At 36.9% G+C, this 22,533-nt stretch overlaps 2 protein-coding genes across 51 annotated transcripts; both read right to left on the reverse strand.

Moving 5' to 3' along the window:
• Positions 1-1,326: 1,326 nt before the first annotated feature.
• Positions 1,327-7,692, reverse strand: LOC114914578 (uncharacterized). 50 transcript variants are annotated; one of them, XR_012138744.1, is made up of 13 exons: positions 7,172-7,685; positions 6,999-7,044; positions 6,804-6,876; positions 6,661-6,721; positions 6,281-6,326; positions 6,084-6,152; positions 5,902-5,937; positions 4,900-5,784; positions 4,766-4,795; positions 4,601-4,660; positions 3,204-3,465; positions 3,007-3,127; positions 1,327-2,248 (listed from the first exon to the last, which is right to left on the reverse strand). XR_012138744.1 is itself a non-coding variant. In XM_073252262.1 (8 exons), the coding sequence occupies exons 1-6, from the start codon at positions 7,328-7,330 to the stop codon at positions 6,091-6,093; spliced, it is 447 nt and encodes a 148-aa protein (XP_073108363.1). In that variant the 5' UTR covers positions 7,331-7,685; the 3' UTR covers positions 4,265-5,784; positions 5,902-5,937; positions 6,084-6,090. The 50 variants fall into 50 exon arrangements, 8 of the variants coding, with proteins under 8 accessions (XP_073108363.1, XP_073108370.1, XP_073108368.1 ...); XR_012138763.1 differs by lacking the exons at positions 4,601-4,660; positions 4,766-4,795 and having other exon boundaries at positions 5,748-5,784; positions 6,108-6,148; positions 7,172-7,691; XR_012138755.1 differs by lacking the exons at positions 4,601-4,660; positions 4,766-4,795 and having other exon boundaries at positions 5,748-5,784; positions 5,882-5,937; positions 6,108-6,152; positions 7,172-7,691.
• Positions 7,693-19,336: 11,644 nt separating this feature from the next.
• On the reverse strand, positions 19,337-20,144 carry LOC105051230 (uncharacterized). The gene has a single exon (XM_010931566.4). It carries the CDS (start codon positions 20,067-20,069, stop codon positions 19,680-19,682), a length of 390 nt encoding a protein of 129 aa, XP_010929868.1. The 5' UTR covers positions 20,070-20,144; the 3' UTR covers positions 19,337-19,679.
• Positions 20,145-22,533: the final 2,389 nt, after the last annotated feature.

The raw sequence follows: 22,533 nt of genomic DNA on the forward strand, positions 1-22,533 counted from the left end.
TCAGGTTGGTAGCTGCATAATGATGCTCCCAAAATAAACCATGACCAAACCGAGTGTATCTTCGATTCAATCCGAACTGAAACCGATCGAATCGACGACAATATCATGCTTGAGGTTCAAGAGTGATTGCATAAATTTGGGATAATCGAGAGGATATTTTAGTTCTGCAACCGTTTCACTATCAGAAGCTGTTTGAATAAGAGCTCAGCTCAATTCCTATCGTCGAGAAGCAAGAAACGATGATCTCTTCTAAGGTGAGATAAATCCTGACCTCTTCCCTCCCATCAAACCCCCTAAAGCATCGAGATTCTCACACCTAGGGCAAGGCAGCTATGGCCCTTGGAACCCACATCCTCAAAGATCCAAACCCTCCAAGAACATTATGGAATTCATATTTCCTTGTCCCACCTCCTCCTCCTCTTATTCTTTCGGCAGTGATGGCACTTGAAACTCACATCGTCGAAGATCCCAACCCTTCAAGAATAGTAAGGAATTCCTCGCTTCTCTTCCTCCAACTCTTTTTGTTCTCTTTTGTTCTCTCCTCAATCTTTATGATTTATTGGGTGATTTGTTCCCTATTTCTCTATTTCTCTTGTTTTTTTCCTCGAACAACAGCAAAAGATTTCAAGATATACTATTAAGGCTGGTACCCATGAATTAGGTGTTGAATCATCTAGGTGTATTATTCTTCTCTATGTATTCTTCCTTTATTTATTTTTTTTTTTAATAATCTTGTAGGACTAATAGCTCCTGATGATATACACGGAAGACAGGAGCTATTAGTCCTACAAGATTGTTAAAAAAAAAGGGAGAGGAGGATGAGAAGGGTGTAAGGGAGCTATTAACCCCCTCCCCCTCCCTTTTTTTTTTTTTTTTTTAATAATCTTGTAGGACTAATAACTCCCACCTTTCGTGTATATCGCCAGGAGCTATTAGTCCTAAAAGATTATCAAAAAAAAAAAAGAACAAAAGAAGAATATGCACAGACAAATGATATGCCTAAACATTCAATACATAATTTATAAGCACCAGCCTTGGTAACGTATCTTGAAATCTTTTGCTGTTACTTGAGGAAAAAAACAAGAAAAAGAAAGAAACAAAGAACAAATCACCCAAAACATCATAAAACCGAGATGTGGCCATCGAGATGAACCCTTTCTTGCGAAAGAAACACGAAAGCCAGGAGCTATTAGTCCTACAAAATTGTTAAAAAAAAAAAGAAAAAAAAAGGGAAGAATATGTAAAGAAAGATGATACACCTACACGATTCAACACCTAATTCATGGCACCAGCCTCAATAGTATATCTTGAAATCTTTTGCTGTTACTTGAGGAAAAAATAAGAAAAAGAAAGAAACAGAAAATAAATCACCCAAAAACTTATAAAGATTGAGGAGAGACAACAAAAAAGAACAAAAAAAAGCCGAAGGAGGAAGAGGAGCGAAGAATTCCTTTCTGCTCTTAGAGGATTGGGATCTTTGATGACGCAGTTCCGAGGGCCATGACTGCCCAAAGAATAGGAGAAGGAGGAGGAGGGACGAGAAAAGAATTCTATAATATTCTTGGAGGGTTGGGATCTTCGAAGACGTGGGTTCTAAAGGCCATGGTTGCCTTGCCCTAGATCACACAAGGTGTGAGACTCTCGATGTTTAGGGGGTTTGATGGGAGGAAAGAGGGTAGGGGTTCATCTCACCTTGGAAGAGGCCACCTTTTCTTGCTTCTGGACCGTTGGAATTGAACCTTTATTCAAACCACCTCTCACTGGACCCAAGGCACCTTTTATAGTGGAACGATTGCAGGACTAAAATATCCTTTTGATTATGTCAAATTTACGTAACCAGTTCTGAACCTCAAGCATGACACCGTCATCGGTTTTAGCTTGCTTGCAGTTCGATCTGAACCAAAGATGCACTCGATTTGGTTATGATTTATTTTGGGAGCATCATCGTGCGGCTACCAGTCTGATATCTTGTTTGTTCTAGCATCACACTTGTGGGGCTATAGTCTCGGCATTGATACATGCAAGTTAGCTCTGCCTTCACCTTTTATAGTTCTCGTGCACTCACTGGGAGCAAAGAAAGACATGTGCATGCCATGCTATATACACCATATTTGGCTGCTACTATTCTAAAGGACCAAAGGAGATGCAAGGGGAATAGCTTACTGTAGAAAATCATCAAATAAAATAGGAGGGTGCTCCAATAATGAAATGATCTCTTCTTCAAATGGATGGATCTTCAAAGAGATTTCTGGCACAAAGGTTAAGAAGTCAAGCACAGAAAATTGTTTAAATATAAGTAGAAGTTATGCTAGATCTAAGTAAACAGAAGATTAATGTTATTGCAATGATTTAGACATATATTATGCCTAAACCCATCTAATTGGAGGTTCCAATGAATTTCACTTTGCTATTTGTTCAATTAGGGACCATCGAGATGTTTCTCGAACCCTTTCTGAGAAAAAAACACAGAAGCCAGAGCTATTACTCCCATGAGATTGAGGGGAAAAAAATGGAAGAATACGTACAGAAAAACAATACACCTAGAAGATTCAACACGTGCTTCACACAAGCAACAGCCTTGGTCCGGTCCTTTACAAAGTATATCTTGTAGTCTTTCATCGCTACTCGAAGAAAGAAACAAGAAAAAGAAACGGCCAAAGAGCAAATTACCTAATAAATCATAAAGATTGTGGAGATAAAACAAAAGAGAAACAAGAATAGCAGGAGGAGGAGCAAGGAAAGAGGAATTCTGTACTATGCTTAGGGGGTTTGGGATCTTCAAAAATGCAAATTCCGAGGTCCATGATGACCTAAAGAAGAGGAGAAGGTGCAGGAGCAATGAAAGAGGAATTCTGTATAATTAGACAGTAAACTCAACACAACTCTACTTCTAGTGAAGAAAAACAAAAGAAGTAGAACATTATCATAAGGTACAGCATCAACATGCACTGGAAAATAATTACAGAACAAGATAAAAAGAACGAAGATCAAAGACATATACATTACCTCCAAAGACGAATAATATTGATGGATATCATCCATGTTCTCCTACATCGAGGGGGTTATTGTTCTCGTCAATATACGGCAGCTCATGCTTGTTGACAAAGCTGGCAGCTTCTTCCATAATCTGCCAAAACAACATGATCTACAATGTAAAATGCATGTGAAACTAAATTGCAGAAATAACTCGAGTGATGATCAACCTCAGATTTTTTTCACTAGCAATGATGTATAAGATTTCGACGAGTACACTTAGGTCTAGACATGGTTGCAGACAAAACTTCACTAGAACAACACATCGAACTTTTCTTGACCCCATCCCCATGGAATATCTGATGCATTATCACCAGAATGAGACCTCGTATGCATTTCAACTTCGTTGTTCACAGATGGGTCACTACTAGTAGACTTCTGTATAATGGCTGCATGCTTGACCACCGAAATCGCTTGAGCTTCGAGGATTGTCTACATGAAGTATAAATTACGAATGAAAACACTGGTCATGAATAATACCACACGTTTGAAATTATATTTTGAACTAGAATCAGAATGGTACTGGAAATAAAAAGTTTTTATTTGTTGACGACATAAACGCCACCTGCGGCTCTGCGACTGTGAAACAGAGACGATTGCCCCTCTTTCATAAGCTTTTTTTAAAAAAATCTGACAACAGTGAAGCCGGTATTTTTTAAAAAAATATTGAAATAGTGAAACTGACAAACCCATTACCGGCTTCACTGTTTTTCAACTTTTAAAAAAATTGAAATAATAATGAAGCTGACAATGAGCCAATTATCAGCTTCACTATTCATCATTATTTTTAAAAAATACGATGCGAGAAACAGAGGTGGTCGCCTCTGTTCCACGGCTGCGACTCCATCCGTACGTTTTTCGCCGTCCAATAGCCACAGCGATCACCCAACGATGCCGAAGATTCCTCTCCGCCGTCGTACCTGCCATCTAATAGCATCCCTCCCCTCTCTCTCTCGGAGTTAAAGCCCCTATCAGGTGATATTGAGCGCGGACATCTTCGCGGCCCTCTGACAGCCTCAGCAAATCAATACCATCCTCCGACAGCATCATTCGGCATTTCCCTCCCCCCTCTCTCTTCCTCTCTTTCTCCCTTAACGCCAGTATGCTGCTTTTCAAGCCGGAACCATCCCGATTACCCATCGGTCCGGTTCGGCATGCCTTGAACCATCCGGCTCGGAATGATTTTGAAAACCATGATTCATTCAATAAATTGACTCTATGCCAAATCAAGTATGAGCAGCTTTTGTTAGAAATCAAGGAATGCAAAAAAATTTGCAAATAACACGACTGTTCCTTCTTCCAACAATGGTAGAAATGCGACGTAATTGTGCATATCGGCAAAGATACTAGTTATATGTCAAAATATACACACAGCCAGAAAAGTGATTCTCAATGCAACATGGAAAAAACAACTAAAAGTGCCACCCTAGAAGTTCCTTGCAAAAGTTTCTAATATAAGAAGCAAGCCAAGAGGGCAAAATAGTACAACAAATCCGCAACTTGCAATACTCGCAACCAAGCAGATGCTTATTGCACAAAAAAGTGATCTAAATTGAGGCTTGCATACCCCTAAACGCTTTCTTGATGAGTTATATCCGTCCTTGACCTTCTGAGTTGCTAATTAAGCCTTGTGGCAAATATTATCCACATCAACCAAAACGCCGGAAGGATTATGATAGTACATAGTTGAATAGGAAATGCAGAAATTTAGAGCTAAGCAAGAGCCTCAAACCTTGGCTGAAGAAGCTGTACACCCTCATTCCTGATGAAAAGTACCAAGAAAAGAAAACAATCTATACTAATAAAAGATAGCAAGATGTTCAGTAATACATATGATGTGCCTGGTAGCTAATCAAGACAACATACGAAGCAGAGAACCGGTTGTACTTTCAATCCAGTAGTTTACAGCACAGCGTAGCTTTGCCAGATTCAACGGAACAAGCAGCTAAGCTATGTGTGCATGATGGCTCACCAGAGAGATTGAGTTTTCCCATCATTTCTGCATTAGTGTTAACGAACAAGCATACTGTAAATTACAAAACAATTATATAACTTAACAATGTGTCCAATAAAGTTTCGGTTATAGATGTGATTACCTATAAATATACTAAAAAGCAACGTTGCAGTAGAGGAATATTGTGAATGAACTAACAAGCATGATGAACCTATAAATTCATGTACATCAGTATGTATAGGCTTAGGAGCATCACCGGCCATAGGAAAGATAGTAAATAAATCATTCATAGAAAATGCTTTAAACCATTCTATGAACAATGAAGAGGAAGTCAGACTATTTTCTGATGCGTGAGTTTAATCTCAAAGAAAAAGAACATATAGACCAGAAAATGCATTATAAAAAAAATGTTTTTTTCATTCTTTTAGAAAGAAAACCTGGATCATGTTTGTTAATAAGGGTCAGCAAACAATATGTACATATGCATGTAAATGTGAATACATGTAAACATACCTACACTTATTTCACATACATGAACATGTGTATGTAAAGAAGCATAAGCACTTGTGGTGATGCAAAACTCTGCAATTGTAAAAGATGGAAACAAGAAGTTCAAATACTCTGTTGGGCTTTCTCAATGATGCATTTGCTACCACGATACTCTTACTCAAAGACGTCCTACAATGTCTTGAATAATCAAAATAAATATCTTTTGTGAAAACAATTTAAATATGGAGAGTTCCTGAATCCAGAACTGTACCTTGGCCCATAAAGATATTTGTCTAGTATTGATTTTGCTGCGATAAATCAAACAAGTGAGCCATCAGGAAACTAGCAGCTAGAAGCAACATGTTTCACTAACATATGATCACTGAATGATTATTGATAGAATACCAAACATACGAACTCCATACCCTTGTGATGCATTACTGCCCTCTAATTTCTTCTTCCTGAAACACAACAACATATTAGTAATAACCAGATCACTTTGTTTTTCAAGGTGTTTGTGAGAAAGAAAACAAATATATAAATATTTCAAATTTTAGAATTTCCAAAATTCAACTAGCAAAGGTGATTATGCTTAGTTCAGGGTTACTTCTCAATTAATGGATCCTCTCACTGTTCATGTTGCTGACATCAGCCAAAGCTTTCCTTCCAATCCTAACTTTGATTGTAAACCAACAACAACAACAATAATAATAAGGAAAACATCATAGTGGATGGAATCATGGAAGTCAACCAACATTAACTCCTATCCAATGTAAAATATGAACACCGAGCTCTGTATCTCACCGGTATTATTGTATTTTCCAAAAAGTCTCTCTTTAAGCACAGCCGTCTGCATCACAACAGAAAGATAGCCATAAGAAATGCTATAGAGAACAAGAACCATGTTTAATGCCTTTGTTTTCACTATTACTCTTTCAGCCCCTTATTACTTCTTCATCAAACTATCTATTCGAGACCATACAATCTCATTGCAGTCGCAAATCACCAAAAAATCACAAAATCCATCCATTTTTCTCGGGCCATTTAATCAATCACTTATCTTTATATGCAATACTAGAGATACAACAAGAAGATCCAAAAGTGGCTACAGAAAGCAACCATGGCAACAGAAAATTAAGCCCATAGTTGCATCAAGAAATAAAGGAAAATTCAAGGGATCTAACCAGTAAAATCACCTCGCCACCATTCAGACCAGTTTGCACAGAAGGCTTTGCACGTGCATTACTGCCAAGCACCAATTTCCTTTGTTTAGCAAGCAAAGCATATGATAATTAAGGAACAAAGACAATAAATAATGCCCATAGACCTTGAATTACAAAAGAAAGAAAGGAAGGAAAAGCTACCGAGACGTGGCCATAGAGAAGCTTTTTGAACCCTTCCTGTGAAACACGAAAGACCGGAGCTATTAGTCCTACAAGATTGTTTAAAAAAACAGGGAGGGGGAGGGGGGTGTAAGGGAAGAATGCGTAGAAAAGAAGGATACACTTAGGCGATTCAAAACCTAATTCGTGGGCACCAGCCTTGGTAGTATATCTTGAAATCTTTTGCTGTTATTTGAGGAAAAAAACAAGAGAAACAGAGAACAAATCACCCAATAAATCATAAAGATTGAGCAGAGAAAACAAAAGAGAACAAAAAGAGCAGGAGGAGGAATAGGAGCGAGGAATTCCTTACAGTTCTTGGAGGGTTGGGATCTTCGACGATGCGAGTTCCCAGGGCCATCGCTGCCCAAAGAATAGGAGGAGGAGGAGGAGGTGGTGGGACCAGGAAAGAGGAATTCCGTAATGTTCTTAGAGGGTTGGGATCTTCGAGGATGTGGGGTCCGAGGGCCATGGCTGCCTTGCCCGGTGTGAGAATCTCGATGGCTTAGGGGTTATGATGGGAGGGAAGAGGTCAGGGGTTCATCTCACCTCGGAAGAGGCCATCTTTTCTTGGCTTTCTCGACGGTCACGTGCGGCGGCTACGATCTCGACATTATACATCCAAGTTAGCTTTGCTTTCTTATCTTTTCCCTGGAGACATTGGAAGCAAAGAAAGAAAGACGTGCGCATGCCGTACTAACATACATCATATTTAACTGCTGCTATTCTAGAGATCAAAGGAGATGCAAAAGGAATAGCTTACCGTAGAAAATCATCAAAATAGGGAACGAAATACCGAGTTGAGTGGTTAGGAATCACAGCAATCATTTCTATATCTTTTTCACGTAATTATAGGAATCGATGCAAAAAGAAAAAAAATCTAACCCTTATAAGAGAAATGGAAATATCTTGAATATTTTAGAGTTTTGAAGCTCACTTGTTGTTAGTTTGAGAAATATTACATCGAAACCACGTAATATTGACATGAAATCTCCAAATAAGGGCTCGGTGAAGAGAGGGTAAAGATCAGACCTTTATGACAGAGAAAAAATAATTAAATATTTATTTGATAGAAAATAATCAAATCTTAAACGAACAAGAGAATGTAAAGATCGGACCTTTATAATAGAAGGAAAAAAGATAAATCTGTATTTGAATAGGGGGAAAAAAAAATCAAATCTTTAACGCAAGTGTTTTCGTGAGGGACCTAAAGAATTTTCAAGAGGCGAGTAAAAAAGATTAAATCTTTATTTGAATAGAAAAAAAAACAAATCTTTAACGCACAAGACAGGGTAAAGATCGGAGACAGCAGAAAAAAGATTAAATCTTTATTTGAATGAAAAAATTAAATCTTCAACGAAGTGTTTTCGTGAGGGTCCTAAAAATCTTGAAAAAGATCGACTCTCTATTTGCTAGAAAAATAACCAATCTTCAACGCACAAAAGAGGATAAAGGTTGGACATTTATAATCGAGGAAAAAAGATTAGATCTCTTTTTGAATAGAAAAAAAAAAATCAAATTTAAGAGGCCTAAAAGAATCTTCAAGAAGGAAAATCATATGACAAGAAGTTGAGATAACTCTCTCCCTTCCCTCTCGCTAGAAATGCTTGAAAGGCGCAAAGGAGTTATCGCCAAGAATGTGTTTGAATTGCTTCTGGGGCTTCTCCTCAAGCTCTGAGCAGCACCGCCGTCCGGCCACCCTCCGCTTCCACGGGTGCCAGGAGATCGCCGCCACGACACTGGAGCCCAACGCGACGCACACGAAGGCCATGATCGCATCGATCGTTTCTTGGCCCGCAATTGCCGAAGCTCTCCCCCTCGGCTTCGCAAGAACCGTCGGAAGTCGGCGAAGTAAAAAACCGTAAGGAAAGGCCTGGCAGCCTGGAGGGAGGCTATGCGTTTATATCAAACTTAATATAATCATTGTTTATTATATATTATATAAATAGCGGAACGGCTCACGTTGGGCCATCACCTACTGGGCCTGGCAACGTAAGGGAAAAAGGCCACGCGAACGTGGCGTGTCTGTAGGCCTCCAAAGCGTGGATCGGTCCAACAACACTTTCTGACGGACCGAAAATGTTCCTCCCACTCATGCAAACAAAAGAATTCCAAGTTACCGCCCAAATAATTGGTGGGTTATGTATAGGACTATTTTGAGCGTAGAGTGGTTATATGGGATATTATATAGGTTGGTTAAGTGTAGAATGGTTATGTAGATATTAGGGTTGTTTATGTGAAGGTTAGGGAGTGATTGGAAGTTTAATCAGCCCAGCAAGATTCCAAGATCTCATGATTATTTGATTAACTTCATTTTGATAAAATGAAAATAAAGTTGACAATAGAATCTCTCTTCTCTCTTTGTTGTTTTCACTTTTTTTACAACTTATTCCATTAACCCTTGGAATGTTAACTAGATAGTGAATTATTCTAACCCATGATTTCTGATTACGGAGTGGTTACTTCTTTTATTTATTTGGCCTAGATTAACCATTCAGATCCAATGACGTTCTTAGTGTGCTGAAATCACCTTTGTTTGTAGAAAGCAGGTATCTCAAAACAAATTTCATGTAAATTTTAGTAACTAGAGGAAGATCAAGTTAGATGAAGGACTAAACACCTCAAATCTAATCCGCATTTTTGAATTGGATCGAAAAAGTAAAATCTAAGTTTAGTCTATCTCAATCCACATTGGATAGTACCAAGCTTAATATTTAGTACATTAATTTATATGATTTATTTCATCTAAAAGCTTTCTTGTGCATAAGATGAGCTTCCTATATATGCTTTTCTTCTTCCCTATTTTACCTCCTAAGCTTTTATTGGAGGCTGAGATCCCTGGCCGAGCTCTAGCCGAGTTCTCCACGCCTTCTCGTGACAGTCCGACGGGGCATCAGCTACTGATGAGCAAGCTGAATTGCTCTAGTTCCCTGGCTCTCTTTTTCTTTCTCTTTCATGGTACCATCGCCACCACTATATCTGATGTCGTCATAGCTCGTCGGAGGCCGAACCTTTGGCAAGTGCTTGTCATCGTTGGTGCCGACCCTCCACCTGATTCAAGTGTCAAAAGCCATCCTCTATTTGCCTCTCTCTCTGCTTTTCTCTCTCTGCAATCTTAGAGGATCCTAACCGGAGGGTCACAAGTGTTTTCTATGGACCTCAGTTTGACCTTCGTGGGGGTCCTGACCAGGCATTGTTAAGACTACTCATCGTGCCGATTTCCACTCTGGATTTTGATCAAACACCTTTCGACTCTATCATTAACCATCACTATCGTACTATCTTTGAACTGATCATACTCATCCTTTGTGATCCTTCGATCTAATCATCCAAATCCAATCCATCCAAATTGTCAGACATTGTCATCTAACCACCTGTGTCCTTTTATATCTCCACAGTTTTCTAGCATCAGTTGTGATTACTTTTGGGTTTTTATGATGATTGGTATTGATTCTGTAGGGGAGCAATCATCATGGCAGGAAGACACCGAGCAAGGTGCTCTATACCCTAATCTATAAATCGAGATGTGGGTTGGTACACATTATGTTTGAGTCCATTACTGGTACAAGTAAAAATTTCTGTATACAATCACTAATGTGGATCAATGTATTATTGTAACATATATTGCTGATTTTGGCTTTGCATCATCTGTAGTGTTGATTGCTAATAGACTGCCAATCCGAATATATAAATATATATTTCTTTACTATATACATGTATCAGATATTGATGATTTTGTTTGCTTGGAATATGATATCACATGCTTTTAAATTTGGCAAGAAATATAGCATGAAATTCTATTTTATTTGGTTAAAAGATAAAATTGAATAATTTGATGGTTGAGTAAAAAAATTTGAACTAACCAGATTGTGGATTGCTACCATGAGCTGAGGCATAGATATTATGGATTGCCATCATAGATCCGAATATAAATTACGAATTACTAGTCATAAGCCTAATCGTGATACTTTGATTTGTTGCTATAGGCCGAAACATGAAAATTATGATTTGTTAGCATGAGCCAAAGCATGAAATTATAATTTGCCACCATGAGCTGAAGAATAAAAGTATGATTTGTTGCCATAGGCCAAAGCGTGGGATATTATAATTTGTCACCATGGACCAAAACATGGAATTATGGTTTGTCAATCACAGGCCAAAGTACGATTGTGCATATTCCAAAACTAGAAAATCAACTATTGATTAGATTCAGATCCTAATGATGAAAAAGGAAAGATGAGCTACCTGAAACTATTTTTGAATGGAAAGATATTATTTTGCAATATGTGACATATCACTTCTAGATAGAATGGTTATTTGATCATAAATAATGTATATATGGATATTATTCTTCATCTGATCAATATTTGGTAATTTGCATGTGCTTTCAGGATATTTGTATTTATTTCAATATTGATTATTTGGCATTTTTATTATATTGGTGTAGATGTGTAGGGATTTTTACTTCTCACCTCTTCAATTCTCCTTTTATAGTCGCATGATGCTTATTACTTAGCTATGATTTGGGACAACCAATAAGAGAATGAATAGCTAGAGCATCACCAACAAGTTGAATTTAACCCTTATTACTTATGAATAATGGATTATTTTATCCTATGATTAAATGAGGTTTATATTGTCCAATTACATTAAGGTTGTGATGAATCCACATGTCTTGCATTTCTCTCGGATATTGCCCTAGGAAATGTGCAACCATATCACATGGCCGACCAGGATGACATGTTTGGGGCATAACAAAGATATAACAGATAGCAAGCATCATTGTGGACATAGGCGTACTCTTCAATCTTCACAGTGTATTTCACACATGGAATGAGTAAACCACTGCTGTCCACCAGCCAACAGACTATAAATAATAATGGTTATACATTTTAAAGAAATAAATATAGCTCATCAGAAAATATCATAAAGATGGTTTACACATCTATGGTAAATTTTACGGCATAAATGTTTTTAATGAATGTTGAATGAAAAAATAATCACAATGTTCTCAACCTTTCATGGGTAACAGAATAATATAACTTTTGACAAGTAAACTAAAGGGAATGCAGACAAACCAAGTGGCACAGCCATCCACCATAAGATTTGGATGAAGGTTTGAGTGCACGTACATAAAAATTCTATGACAAATCAAATACAATAAGAATTGGCTGACTGAAAATCATCATATTCATTATTTCTTTTTGTGCAATAATAAGTGGACTAATATGATGAGAGATGTGTATATGATGATGATGTCACCAGGGACAACAATTAGCAATTTTGATCTATTATGACCTTAGAAGCCTTTATGTTGCTGAATATGGAAAAAGGATGATCTAACAACAATTATGTGGTTAGGAAGACAATAAAGCCAAATATTTAAATTATACAAAGAACCAAGCTCTGCTAAGCTTCAATTTAAAATTAATTAGATAGATCTTTGTAATATTCTTACTTTCATAAGAATGAATTCCTAATATCTCAAAAGGCAGATCCAAAATGGTTACTGGCAGTAGCAACTCCATTCACATGTTTACATTCAGAAGACCAAAACTATTACGGTGAAGCAAACATGAGAGCTAATGAATTGAAGAAATGACAATGATGAGGAGGGAAGTGGTGGTGAAGTTGCAAAGACTTCATTCATCTATAAGACTTGGATTAGCTTATGCAAGAACTCTCCTTTGCAGCAATTAGGGTGCGGAAGGAAAGAGCGTCAAGGTGTATATTCTACCAATGTAGAATTACTTGAGGTGGATGTATCATTAAGGTTTAAAGAGAAAGAGGATGTGCTTCACTACATATAAGAAAAATTAGCTGCTTCGTACATAATACTCAAAATTAAATACAAGGGGGTGAGCTTTGGACAATGTTAAAGTTGTAACATTTTGACCTAGAGCTCATGAGTTTGAAATACGAAACAACCTTTCCACATGCAAGGATAAAGCTATGTACATCTAACCCTTTCCAAATCTTGCAATGGTAGGAATCTGATGTATTGGGCCATCCTTTTAAATTGTAAATACAAAATATTTATTCTATTGAAATGACAATATAAATTGGACTAATAAGCACTGCAAATTAATTATATTTTAACAACTAAATACAAACTTATGTGAGCTTCTACCTGGTAAAAAATATAGATCGGAACTTTCCTTGATGCATGATTCCCCACCTGCTTTTCTTCATTCTGATAAAAGTGTTGAATTTAGGATCTTTTTGATCACCTAAAACAATAATGCCTTTAAAAAATTTTTTAATATATGCTCTCAGAGATATGCCTTTTTGCATGTACATAACCAACCACAAAAAGTTGGGATGGTTAAGATGATTGAAGTTATGCACGTATATCCTTGTCAAAAATATAATTCGCCAGTCCATGTCCATCCAGTGATGTAGGGTTAACTCTACAGTCTTCCTATGTTAATATACAACCAAGCCTGCAAAAAAACTAGCTACTCCATCCTTCCTCGAGTTTGGCAACTATGTAAGCTAGAAGAGCAAACACAAATTTAGAAGTTTATTTTAGGCCATTTGCACCTGAATCATCATTTTCAAAATCTACAAATGGCAGACTGAGGAACAAAGTAGCACAACGGAGCGTAAGTATATAAGGGTATACATCCAACATGCATTTTTTGGAGAATGTACACGAAATAGGAGGGAAAACTTCACTTGACAAGTGAATAGTGCAGAATGATTTCAGTTGCAAAGCTTGGAACAAAATGCAGTGGTTAATGTGTGATACTGTGGATGGATTCTTCTACTTGCATGTCAGATGATATTTGAGTACGAGGTACTTCTCTGACTCTCCAGGGTTCTTCTAATCAAATATGTATGTCTATCCTGATAACCATCAGGAAGAAGTACATGAGTACTTTTCTCTAACTCTTCATGGTTCCTCCTAGCCAAACATTCTGAAAGCCAGTGCCTGTGATTATAAATCAATACGTATCTCAAACTGGCACCGTGCTATCTAATTACAGTCTTGTGTTTCTATCCTAATAAATATTAGGTAGAAGTTTAGAAAATTTCTTCTTCTTTTTCTTATATTTGGGCAGAAAAATCATGAACATCTAGATTGAATTTTAGAACTCGTACACACTGCACCACCCTCTTCTGTATGTTGCCATTGAACATCGTCGAAGTTGACTCAGCCATGTCACAGAAGTTGCCTGGGTCAGGTATGTTATTTTTACTTTCTAACACTATCCTTTCATAATCTTCTCCTCTTACCTATGTCACTTACTTAGACAACCTATGAATCCCGATTTATATGTTTCAAAATGGTGTAAAACTGATAGACATGATTTTTTAGAAACATTCCTTCATGCAGCACTTTTAATGAAGGTATGCATCTTTTCAGGGGAAAAAAAAAAGCCACAAGAAGAAAGGATGCACCTGTTGGTAGTTGCTCTACCAAGAGATGAGTCTCTTCGAGACATCCCCATGATAAAATCAACTAAAAAATATAAAATAATTAAATTTTGAATCACTACAAAATTTTTAAAAAAAAATAAAAAAAAATAACTATAAAACTCCAACAACTTCTAATATGGTTTTGCTTAAACACAACTTTGGTGAATTATTTTGTGGCCCCAGTGATGGTATAAACTTTTTTCAGCCATTACAAACTAGCAAATTTGATTAAAAGGGAATAAAAGGGAAGTAGAAGGTTCATAAATATATGGTCAGAAAATTTCCACTTTCCTAGTTAAAGTGCAATACCTATAGCAAGATGGTGCTACCATCTCATGCTGAGTTGCAGTTGGCTGGACATATTTGTTCCAGTCGTCCAAACATCTCCCATGTAATTCAAATTGGAGAACAGTGAAATTGCAGATTGAATCTCAGGGTTCATACTTCATGGCATGATGCTGGCTTGTGGAACCAACACATATCTTGCTCGCAGCAATGTTGAGAGATAGCGGTATCATGCTATTATGCTGGGAAAACTTAACCAGCACTTAGCTTAAAAGCAAGGAAGCAATGGATATTACTTAACCAATCAAAAACCTATTACAAACATTGCCAAATCATTGTTACTTATTAAGAATGTACCCCTTACATGCAAATATTGTGAACATTATCTTGACTTCTGAGAATTACTTGTTACAAATATTGTGAATGTTGGCAACATAATTTTTCTTTTATAAAATAAATTAAGAGAGTTATATCGGTCAAAATGAAGAAATGGAGAGAGGATAAGAAAGAGCGGGAGAATGATAAAGGATATGTATAAATGAGGAGATTCTAAAATTGAAAATTGATACGCTTCATGATGGCTTATGAATTATTACCCAAGTTGTTGGCCTTAATTGGATAGACCGTTAGGATAGAAAATCCATCCACTAACTTGCAAATCATGATTGTTAATCATGTTCCAAAAATCATTGGAAGGTTTTGACGACCTAACCCCGCCATTGAGATAGTTTGTGGCTTAAGATCGACATAGCATTGGGGTGTGGACTCGATTTGGATCTATGGCTAGTTGAATACATAAAAGATCATAACCTTCAAGGCAACATTGTCCGATGTCCAGGTCGATTTCCAATGAGTTGCAATCAGTATCTGTCAGATCGGCATTAAATTGGTGATAGGGTCACCTATCACCCAGGGTTGTTAGCTTGTAATATTTCTCCCGGGGCTGGACCTACAATATGGTTTAGATCACCTCGGTTTTAAGCTAAAATGCCTTAGGAGGCGATAAACGACTCATCCGAATGACTCACACCCCAACAATGTGGCAGACTATACACAAAAGGACAACAGGAAGGTTCATAATTGGAAATGAGTGTATCTATTACTAGGTCAGGATTTGAGAGGAAAACAAATACAATGTAGTGAGAGTTTAAGAGAAGAAAGCCTAAGAAACCAATCTGAAAAGTTATTACGAGTATAGCATTTACTGAATTTAATATTCCCATGGGCATAAATGGTAAAAACAATTAACAAAGTTGCCTAGATATAGAAGATGAAGATTTTTGTTACAAAGGAAAACCATAATAAGTGATATAAAAACAATGTGTAACTGTGCATTCCCAAACGTTGCAATTTGATAGAAGAATAATCTCATATTTCATATAAACTACTTGATGCTACCAGTAATTCATATATGGAATTCAATACCTACCACTTCCTGATCCACCCAAAAGAAATCTGTTTCACAACAAATAAAATTAGATAAGGAAACTGTAATATATAATGCATAACTGAAGTACCAAACAACAATCAGATATGCCAAGAAAAGCCACATTCAGTTTGTAAAATTGTCTTGACTAATAATGTGTGGATTAGACAGAACTCATGGTCTTAAGAACTCAAGTGTGGCAGTGATACTGATGAAGCTTTATATTCTAAACAGGACACCTTTTTTTGGAATCATACTGCAAGAGCTATTATACATTAACAAATATATCAAGTTATGATCACAAGCTATTCAAATCAAGGTACAATTAACCCAAACAAAGAAATAAACAGTAGCATCGATCATATTTAAGATACCTGTGTAGCTCCAAGGCCCACAGCAGGAAAAATCTAAACAATGAATTGATCTCAACCAGTCCAACGGTTAATAAACACCTCAAACATGGAAAATCCAGACCAACCGACTGAGCACAAAGTTCCATACACCAGAATCCTCTGTATTAAACAGATAAAAGTAAAGACCAGGAAAATAATAAAAAACTAGAAGAGCTTTGAATAGGCAATTGCAGGCCATAATCAATCATAATTGAAAGCCATACGTGGCAGATTTAGTAAATTTTGCATTACAACTCCCATAGCAGTTCCAATGAAGGAAACAAGAAGCATTTATCACTCATAAACTTAGTTGCCAGTATCGAGAGCAGGTGCAAGGAGTGGGTGTGGGTGTGGGTGCAGGGAAGTAGATAGAAATATTTTTAGTATGGAAGCGTTTAGAAAGCGGCTTTGGTTCGAAAAGAATATTCCAGAATGAATGCATTACCCTAGATAGAGGAGTCCAGCTACCAGGCTCATGACACAATTAATTTTGAAGGAGAAACGAAGCAATGGCAAGATGGAAATTTAATTAATTGAAGTGTTTCTGAATAGCCAAGTATAGAAGTAAAAAACTGCTATATTGACTATGGATGAGCTAATTTGACACATAGTGGACTTTGTCTGCTGACGAACAATAATAAGCCAAGACATAGACCAACAGAAAACATAATGATTCATGATAAAATGGCAAACGCCAAAGCTCCAAATATAATCAAGTGAGATGCATCTACAGTGAAGTCAAAATCACAGAATATGCATTAAATATCTGCCAAATCACTTTCAAGGCAAATCTATCAAGTTAAGATCACAAGATATCCAAGACAAGCCAGGATTGTCTTGAATAATTAAATAAGTAGCGCATCAAGCACATTCAAGATATTAGTTTAGAACATCCTTTGTAGGAAAAGCCTAACATAAAATTGATCTCAAGCATTCAAACATGGAAAATCTGGACTTTGATGAATGAAAATTTAGGATGTTAACACAAATTCTTTCTATAGTTAAGTCATAAAGATATGCATGAAAAAGTTAAAGCAAACCAAGAAGTCTGATTTGAACATAATTTCTAAAAATATTCAACCGCAGCATGCATCATGCCTTTCCATTACACAGAGAAAAATAGAGATCACGAGAATCATAAAGCACTAGAATAGCTTTTAATAGGCAATTGTGAGCTCACACTAGTCATGTTTGAAAGTAATTAACAAATAAAGTAAATTCTGCATCATAAATCCTATAGCCACTCCAAAATAAAGGCCTTTTGAAGGACAGGGAAGCATTTCCAAAGTAGGACAAAACCATGGAAAGATAGAAATTTGATCAAAGGAAGTGCCTTTAATAAGTATACAAATGCAAATGAGCACTAATTTGGTATGACTAAATATAAGAGACTTCATTGATTATATCTGTTAATGAGCAGGAACAAGCCAAGCCAACTTTGGCTAACCAAGTCATACTTATTCAGAATAAACAGTAAGAGTAGACAAAATGGTTACTTGTCTCTTTTGTAATACACGATTCAGGAGGCATTTAGCTAACTGATCCTTATCCATAACCTTAAATAGCTTAGTCAGAAAATGTAGAAATCACATATTTCCATACACTGATAGGACTATCTCTTTCATAACATGGCATTCAGTACATCAAACAGTAAAGTTTCATCAGTCATTGAGACAATGGATTCTTTCATTAGATAGCATAGCCCACAAACATCACAATTATGTATTTATATACTCTTACCGGGGCCATCACTTCTGTAGTACACCATTCACAATCACATGGTGAAATTTCAACAGATATTGAGGCAACAGATTCTTAACCACACGCCTTAAATATCATAGACAGAAAATGTTGCAATTATATAGATGAGGAATCTTGAAGCACAGAAATATGCGGTAAACTCTTTTGCAGTACGCCATTTGGGACACAGATGCAAAGATTCAACAGGCATTGAGGCAAAAGATTCTTATTTATAAGCCTTGAATAGCATAGTCAGCAAATGTCAAAGCTATATCTTTAGACTCCTAAGGACTGAAATTTACAATGATCACATTTATCCAAGTTAGACAGTTTAGTTATCTCAGAGAATCAGATAAAATATATAAAGTCCAAGTTCAGGAAAAAGACCACTTGGAGAAAATTGGCATCACCAAGTTTGATCAGTTTTATACCACTAATCAACTCAAGCAAACACTTCCAAATTAAATCAAGTGAGAAGCATCTAAAGTGTAGCTGTGTCTGGTTGTGTAAGTTTCTTGGAGAATTAATCTACAAAGCTAATTAAAAGATTGGGAAGAGCATAGAGAAGCTCTTGGAATGGGACAATGAAATTCAGATAGTTTTCTTATCATATCCAAGAAGCATCGGCTACTAATTAAAGTCACTCCATAGATGAATAAAAATAATTAAAGAACTAAGACCGATGCAATAGGAAAAAGCAAACCGCATAATCACTGAAAATTTAATATCATAATCTCCAGATTTGGTGAAAAATCAGTTAAAATCTCTTCAGGAAAGTTGCATTTACCAAAGGTATTTGAAGAACAATGGGAGAATTCATCATGCAGTGTTGCAATCAGTCATAGGTGGAAACACCAAGCTAGCCAAGTTGGAAAAATGGTCTAATGAAGCACCTACATGATTGAACCAAGGTAATAAGGAAATCAAAATCAGATTAAAGAAGAACATAATTAACACAAGAACTAAGTTGATCACTCTGAAGCCCCTGGGCATCATTAAAAGAGAGCCTTTAAACTCAATCAAATTGATGAGAATGCAGAAGATGAGCAAATCAGTATAAAAGGAAATGGTTTTCAAGTTTCATTAAGAAGGAAAAAAAAAATCTTGATGAGCTGCAGCAGTATTGGAACAAAACCCAATCAGAACAGCAAGCAACAAGAAAAAAACACAAGAAGTTTCTTATTTCTGTATGAATAACAACCCTTTTATTACATTGTAAATCAAAAAGATAACTGGTAGTAATCAAATCTGAGAAAGACTAGTGCTTTCCATGGCAAAAATGCCTTTTTTGGAGGGAACAGATGGAGTGAACTAATCTTCCTATCAGATCCATAAAAGAAGCACATTCCATCAATTTCACAATCTCAAAATAAAAGAGAAAGAAAATTCTAAGCCAGAAATCTAAATAATCCGATGTTTTAACTCTTGATCTCTCCAATGTTTCATTCACATAGCCCATCACAATCACGAATATTTGCCATCCAATAAACAAAGAAAAATAGGGTGGAAGATTTTTAAAAAATTCTACACAGAAAGAGGTCCCCGTTTATTTCTATTCAGTGAGCTACAATGAGATCGGAGTTAAATACATCCACAACAGCATCCGAAAGCTCCGGCCCTGATGGGCTTGAGGGGATGAAAAAGATGGACTTGGCAGCGACTAGCTTCTTCCGCTGCGGGAACCGGGGGCCGTGGGACCTGACGGCGAAGCAAGGAGAGCCGTCCATCTGGGCGGCAGCGGCCGCCGCTGCGTTCGTCGTGGTCTGGGGGGAAGAAGGAGGTGAGAGGCGGGGGATCGGGATCTTGAGGGTAGATCGGGGAGATCGGGCACTGATCCTGGAGTCCCGGAGCCGGGCGAGGGCACCCGGCCTCAGGTACCGATGGAACCGCGCCTCGATCTTGGAAGGCGAGGCCTTGGCGTTGGGGCTTCGAAGCCTCCGGTTCATGGGGAAGGGGATGAGGGAGCGAGAGAGGAGGGGGGATTGAGGTTCCTAGAGAGAGAGAGGCGCGGGGGCGGGGAAAGGGGGTTTGGACATGGGGCGAGAGAAAGGGTGGGGTTTGAGGGGTTTTAAGGGGGGGGTGTGGGGGTGGGGGTGAGAGGCGGGAAGATGAGAAGGGAAGGAATCCAGCGAATCCGAGCGAAACAGTGGATTTTAAAATGGAAGGCGGGACTGCTCCGTTATTAGGGCGTGGGGTCCACGGTGGAGACCGTGCAAGGGAGGGGCATTCCGGGAATTTTGTTTTTCCTGTGCGTCCACGTGATGTTTAAACAATAGACACTATTTTGGGAAAAAAAGGACGTTATCTTTTTATTGTTACGTTAGAATTGCCGTTACATAAATATAAGAGAGCGGCCATCTTTCAATATTTCATTGTTATATATAAACTATCCTTCCGCATTCATTATAACCTGTATTATTTCAGATATATTTTGTTAGAAAAAGTTGGATTCTGAGATAGAAATAAAAACGAGGGATTCTCATTTTTATTATTAAATAAGAAAAAATTTATTTTTATTTTAATTTCAATAGAGAATAAAATTATTATATTTCTCTAAAATCTAATTTTTAGATACTCCTTTTTAATATTCAAAGTTTATCCTGATCCCGATTTTAATTTTCATCAAGAACTAAATGTATTAATGGCATGATCACTCTAATTTCAATTTTGATTTTTATTTTGATCTTGAATCAAATAAAATTTTTGAAAATAAAAAAAATTAAAATGATATTTGAAAGTCCAACTGTACATAAATGTCCGTTAGGTTGTTACTTACCCGATGATTCAAGTAACGGGTGGTTGCCAAGAAAAATTCAAGATATATTTGGTTATACTTTTTTATTTTTAATTTTTAATTTTTAAAAAATATTTTTTATTTTTTTATTTTTATTATTGAGTAAAAATAAAAAAATAAAAAATATATTTGATAACTACGTTGTTATAAAGCAAAAAACAATATTTGAGGATGGCAAGTGAAGAGCTCGACGAAGAAGAAAAATTTAGAAAGAGAGAGAGAAGAGAGTAAGGAGATGAAAAGCTCGATGAGGAAAAAAGATTTGGATTCTTTATATTTTGATTTGACGTTAAGAAGTAAAAAAAATAGAAAAATAAGTTTTAAAAAATAAAAAAAAATATTTTACACATAAAATAATTATTTTAATTTTTTTATTTTTATTTTTTATTTTTTATAATATTATCAAATATTATTTTTTATTTTTAATTTTTTAAAAATTAGAAAAAAAAGTTTAATGGCTAACCAAACGCACCCTCGGTGAGCTAAAATTGGGAGCCGTTGCAAACGCATATTTTGGAGCGTGTGATTATTTGGTTGGAGGAATATAATGGAAGTTCGGCGAGGGCATTTTTGGACGATGGCTTTTGATGAATGGGCGCAGGAGTCCCGTTGCTCGGCAACGTGGAACTACTTTTTCTGGGAAACTATTGCCTGGACAACGCCCAGGTAGACCAGTCAAATCCCACGATCCATGACACGCCACATTAAGCCTTGTATATCACGAATTCCCGATTGCTCGTTATCCACCGTACACGTGCTCCGAGAGTTGCGTTGGTCTACCTGGGCGTGGTTCAGGCAATAATTTCTCTCTTTTGCTATGCGCTCTACCACTTGGCGCGCGCTTGCACGGAGAATGCTGTGCGCGGACGTGCATACCAAATTCAGACGGAAGGCGTTTGTTTCTGAGTCCTCTCGGAAGGGCAAGGTGCAGTGCACCATTTTCCCCTTTTTTTTTCTTTTTTTTTTTTTCGGGAATCCTATAAATGTAGTCAAATTAAGGATGGCAAATGAAGGTAACGGTCGGGTAACTCATAATTACTGGAATCGGATGGTCATCATCCAAATCCGAATCAGATAGAGTTGTATGAATCTTGAATTTTTCTTTGGTTTGGAGCAGGAGAATTAACGGTCTGGATTCGCAGTTAAAGTGAAAAGTAGCAGCATGAATCCATATGCTCTCGATATAAATATGGGTAAGAATAGAACCTATTTTGGATCTTATTTTGGATAAGTTTGGCAAAATAGTGCTGCAGGGACGCTGTTTTAGAGCCCAGGAATTTAGGGTATGACACACACAACGACGTGGAATAGGAAGAATTTTCCAAAACTATTCATTCTCAGTTGCTCACTTTTAATGATTTATGTAAGGGTATCATCTCTATTTGCATAATTATTTTTCTATATACTATATATATATATATATATATATATATATATATATATATATATATATATATATATATATATATGCGCGCGCGTTGTCATAAGTCTTCGGATTGACATTGATCGTCTACCGAAGTGAAAATTTGGATCTAATTGATGAACCATTTTCTTCTAGAGGACACCTACAGTGAAAAACCGTACGTACCACGAAGGTTCTAATAGAAGATCTTTTG

The sequence above is a fragment of the Elaeis guineensis genome, chromosome 2 (assembly GCF_000442705.2).
Source record: "Elaeis guineensis isolate ETL-2024a chromosome 2, EG11, whole genome shotgun sequence".
NCBI classification, from domain to species: domain Eukaryota; kingdom Viridiplantae; phylum Streptophyta; class Magnoliopsida; order Arecales; family Arecaceae; genus Elaeis; species Elaeis guineensis.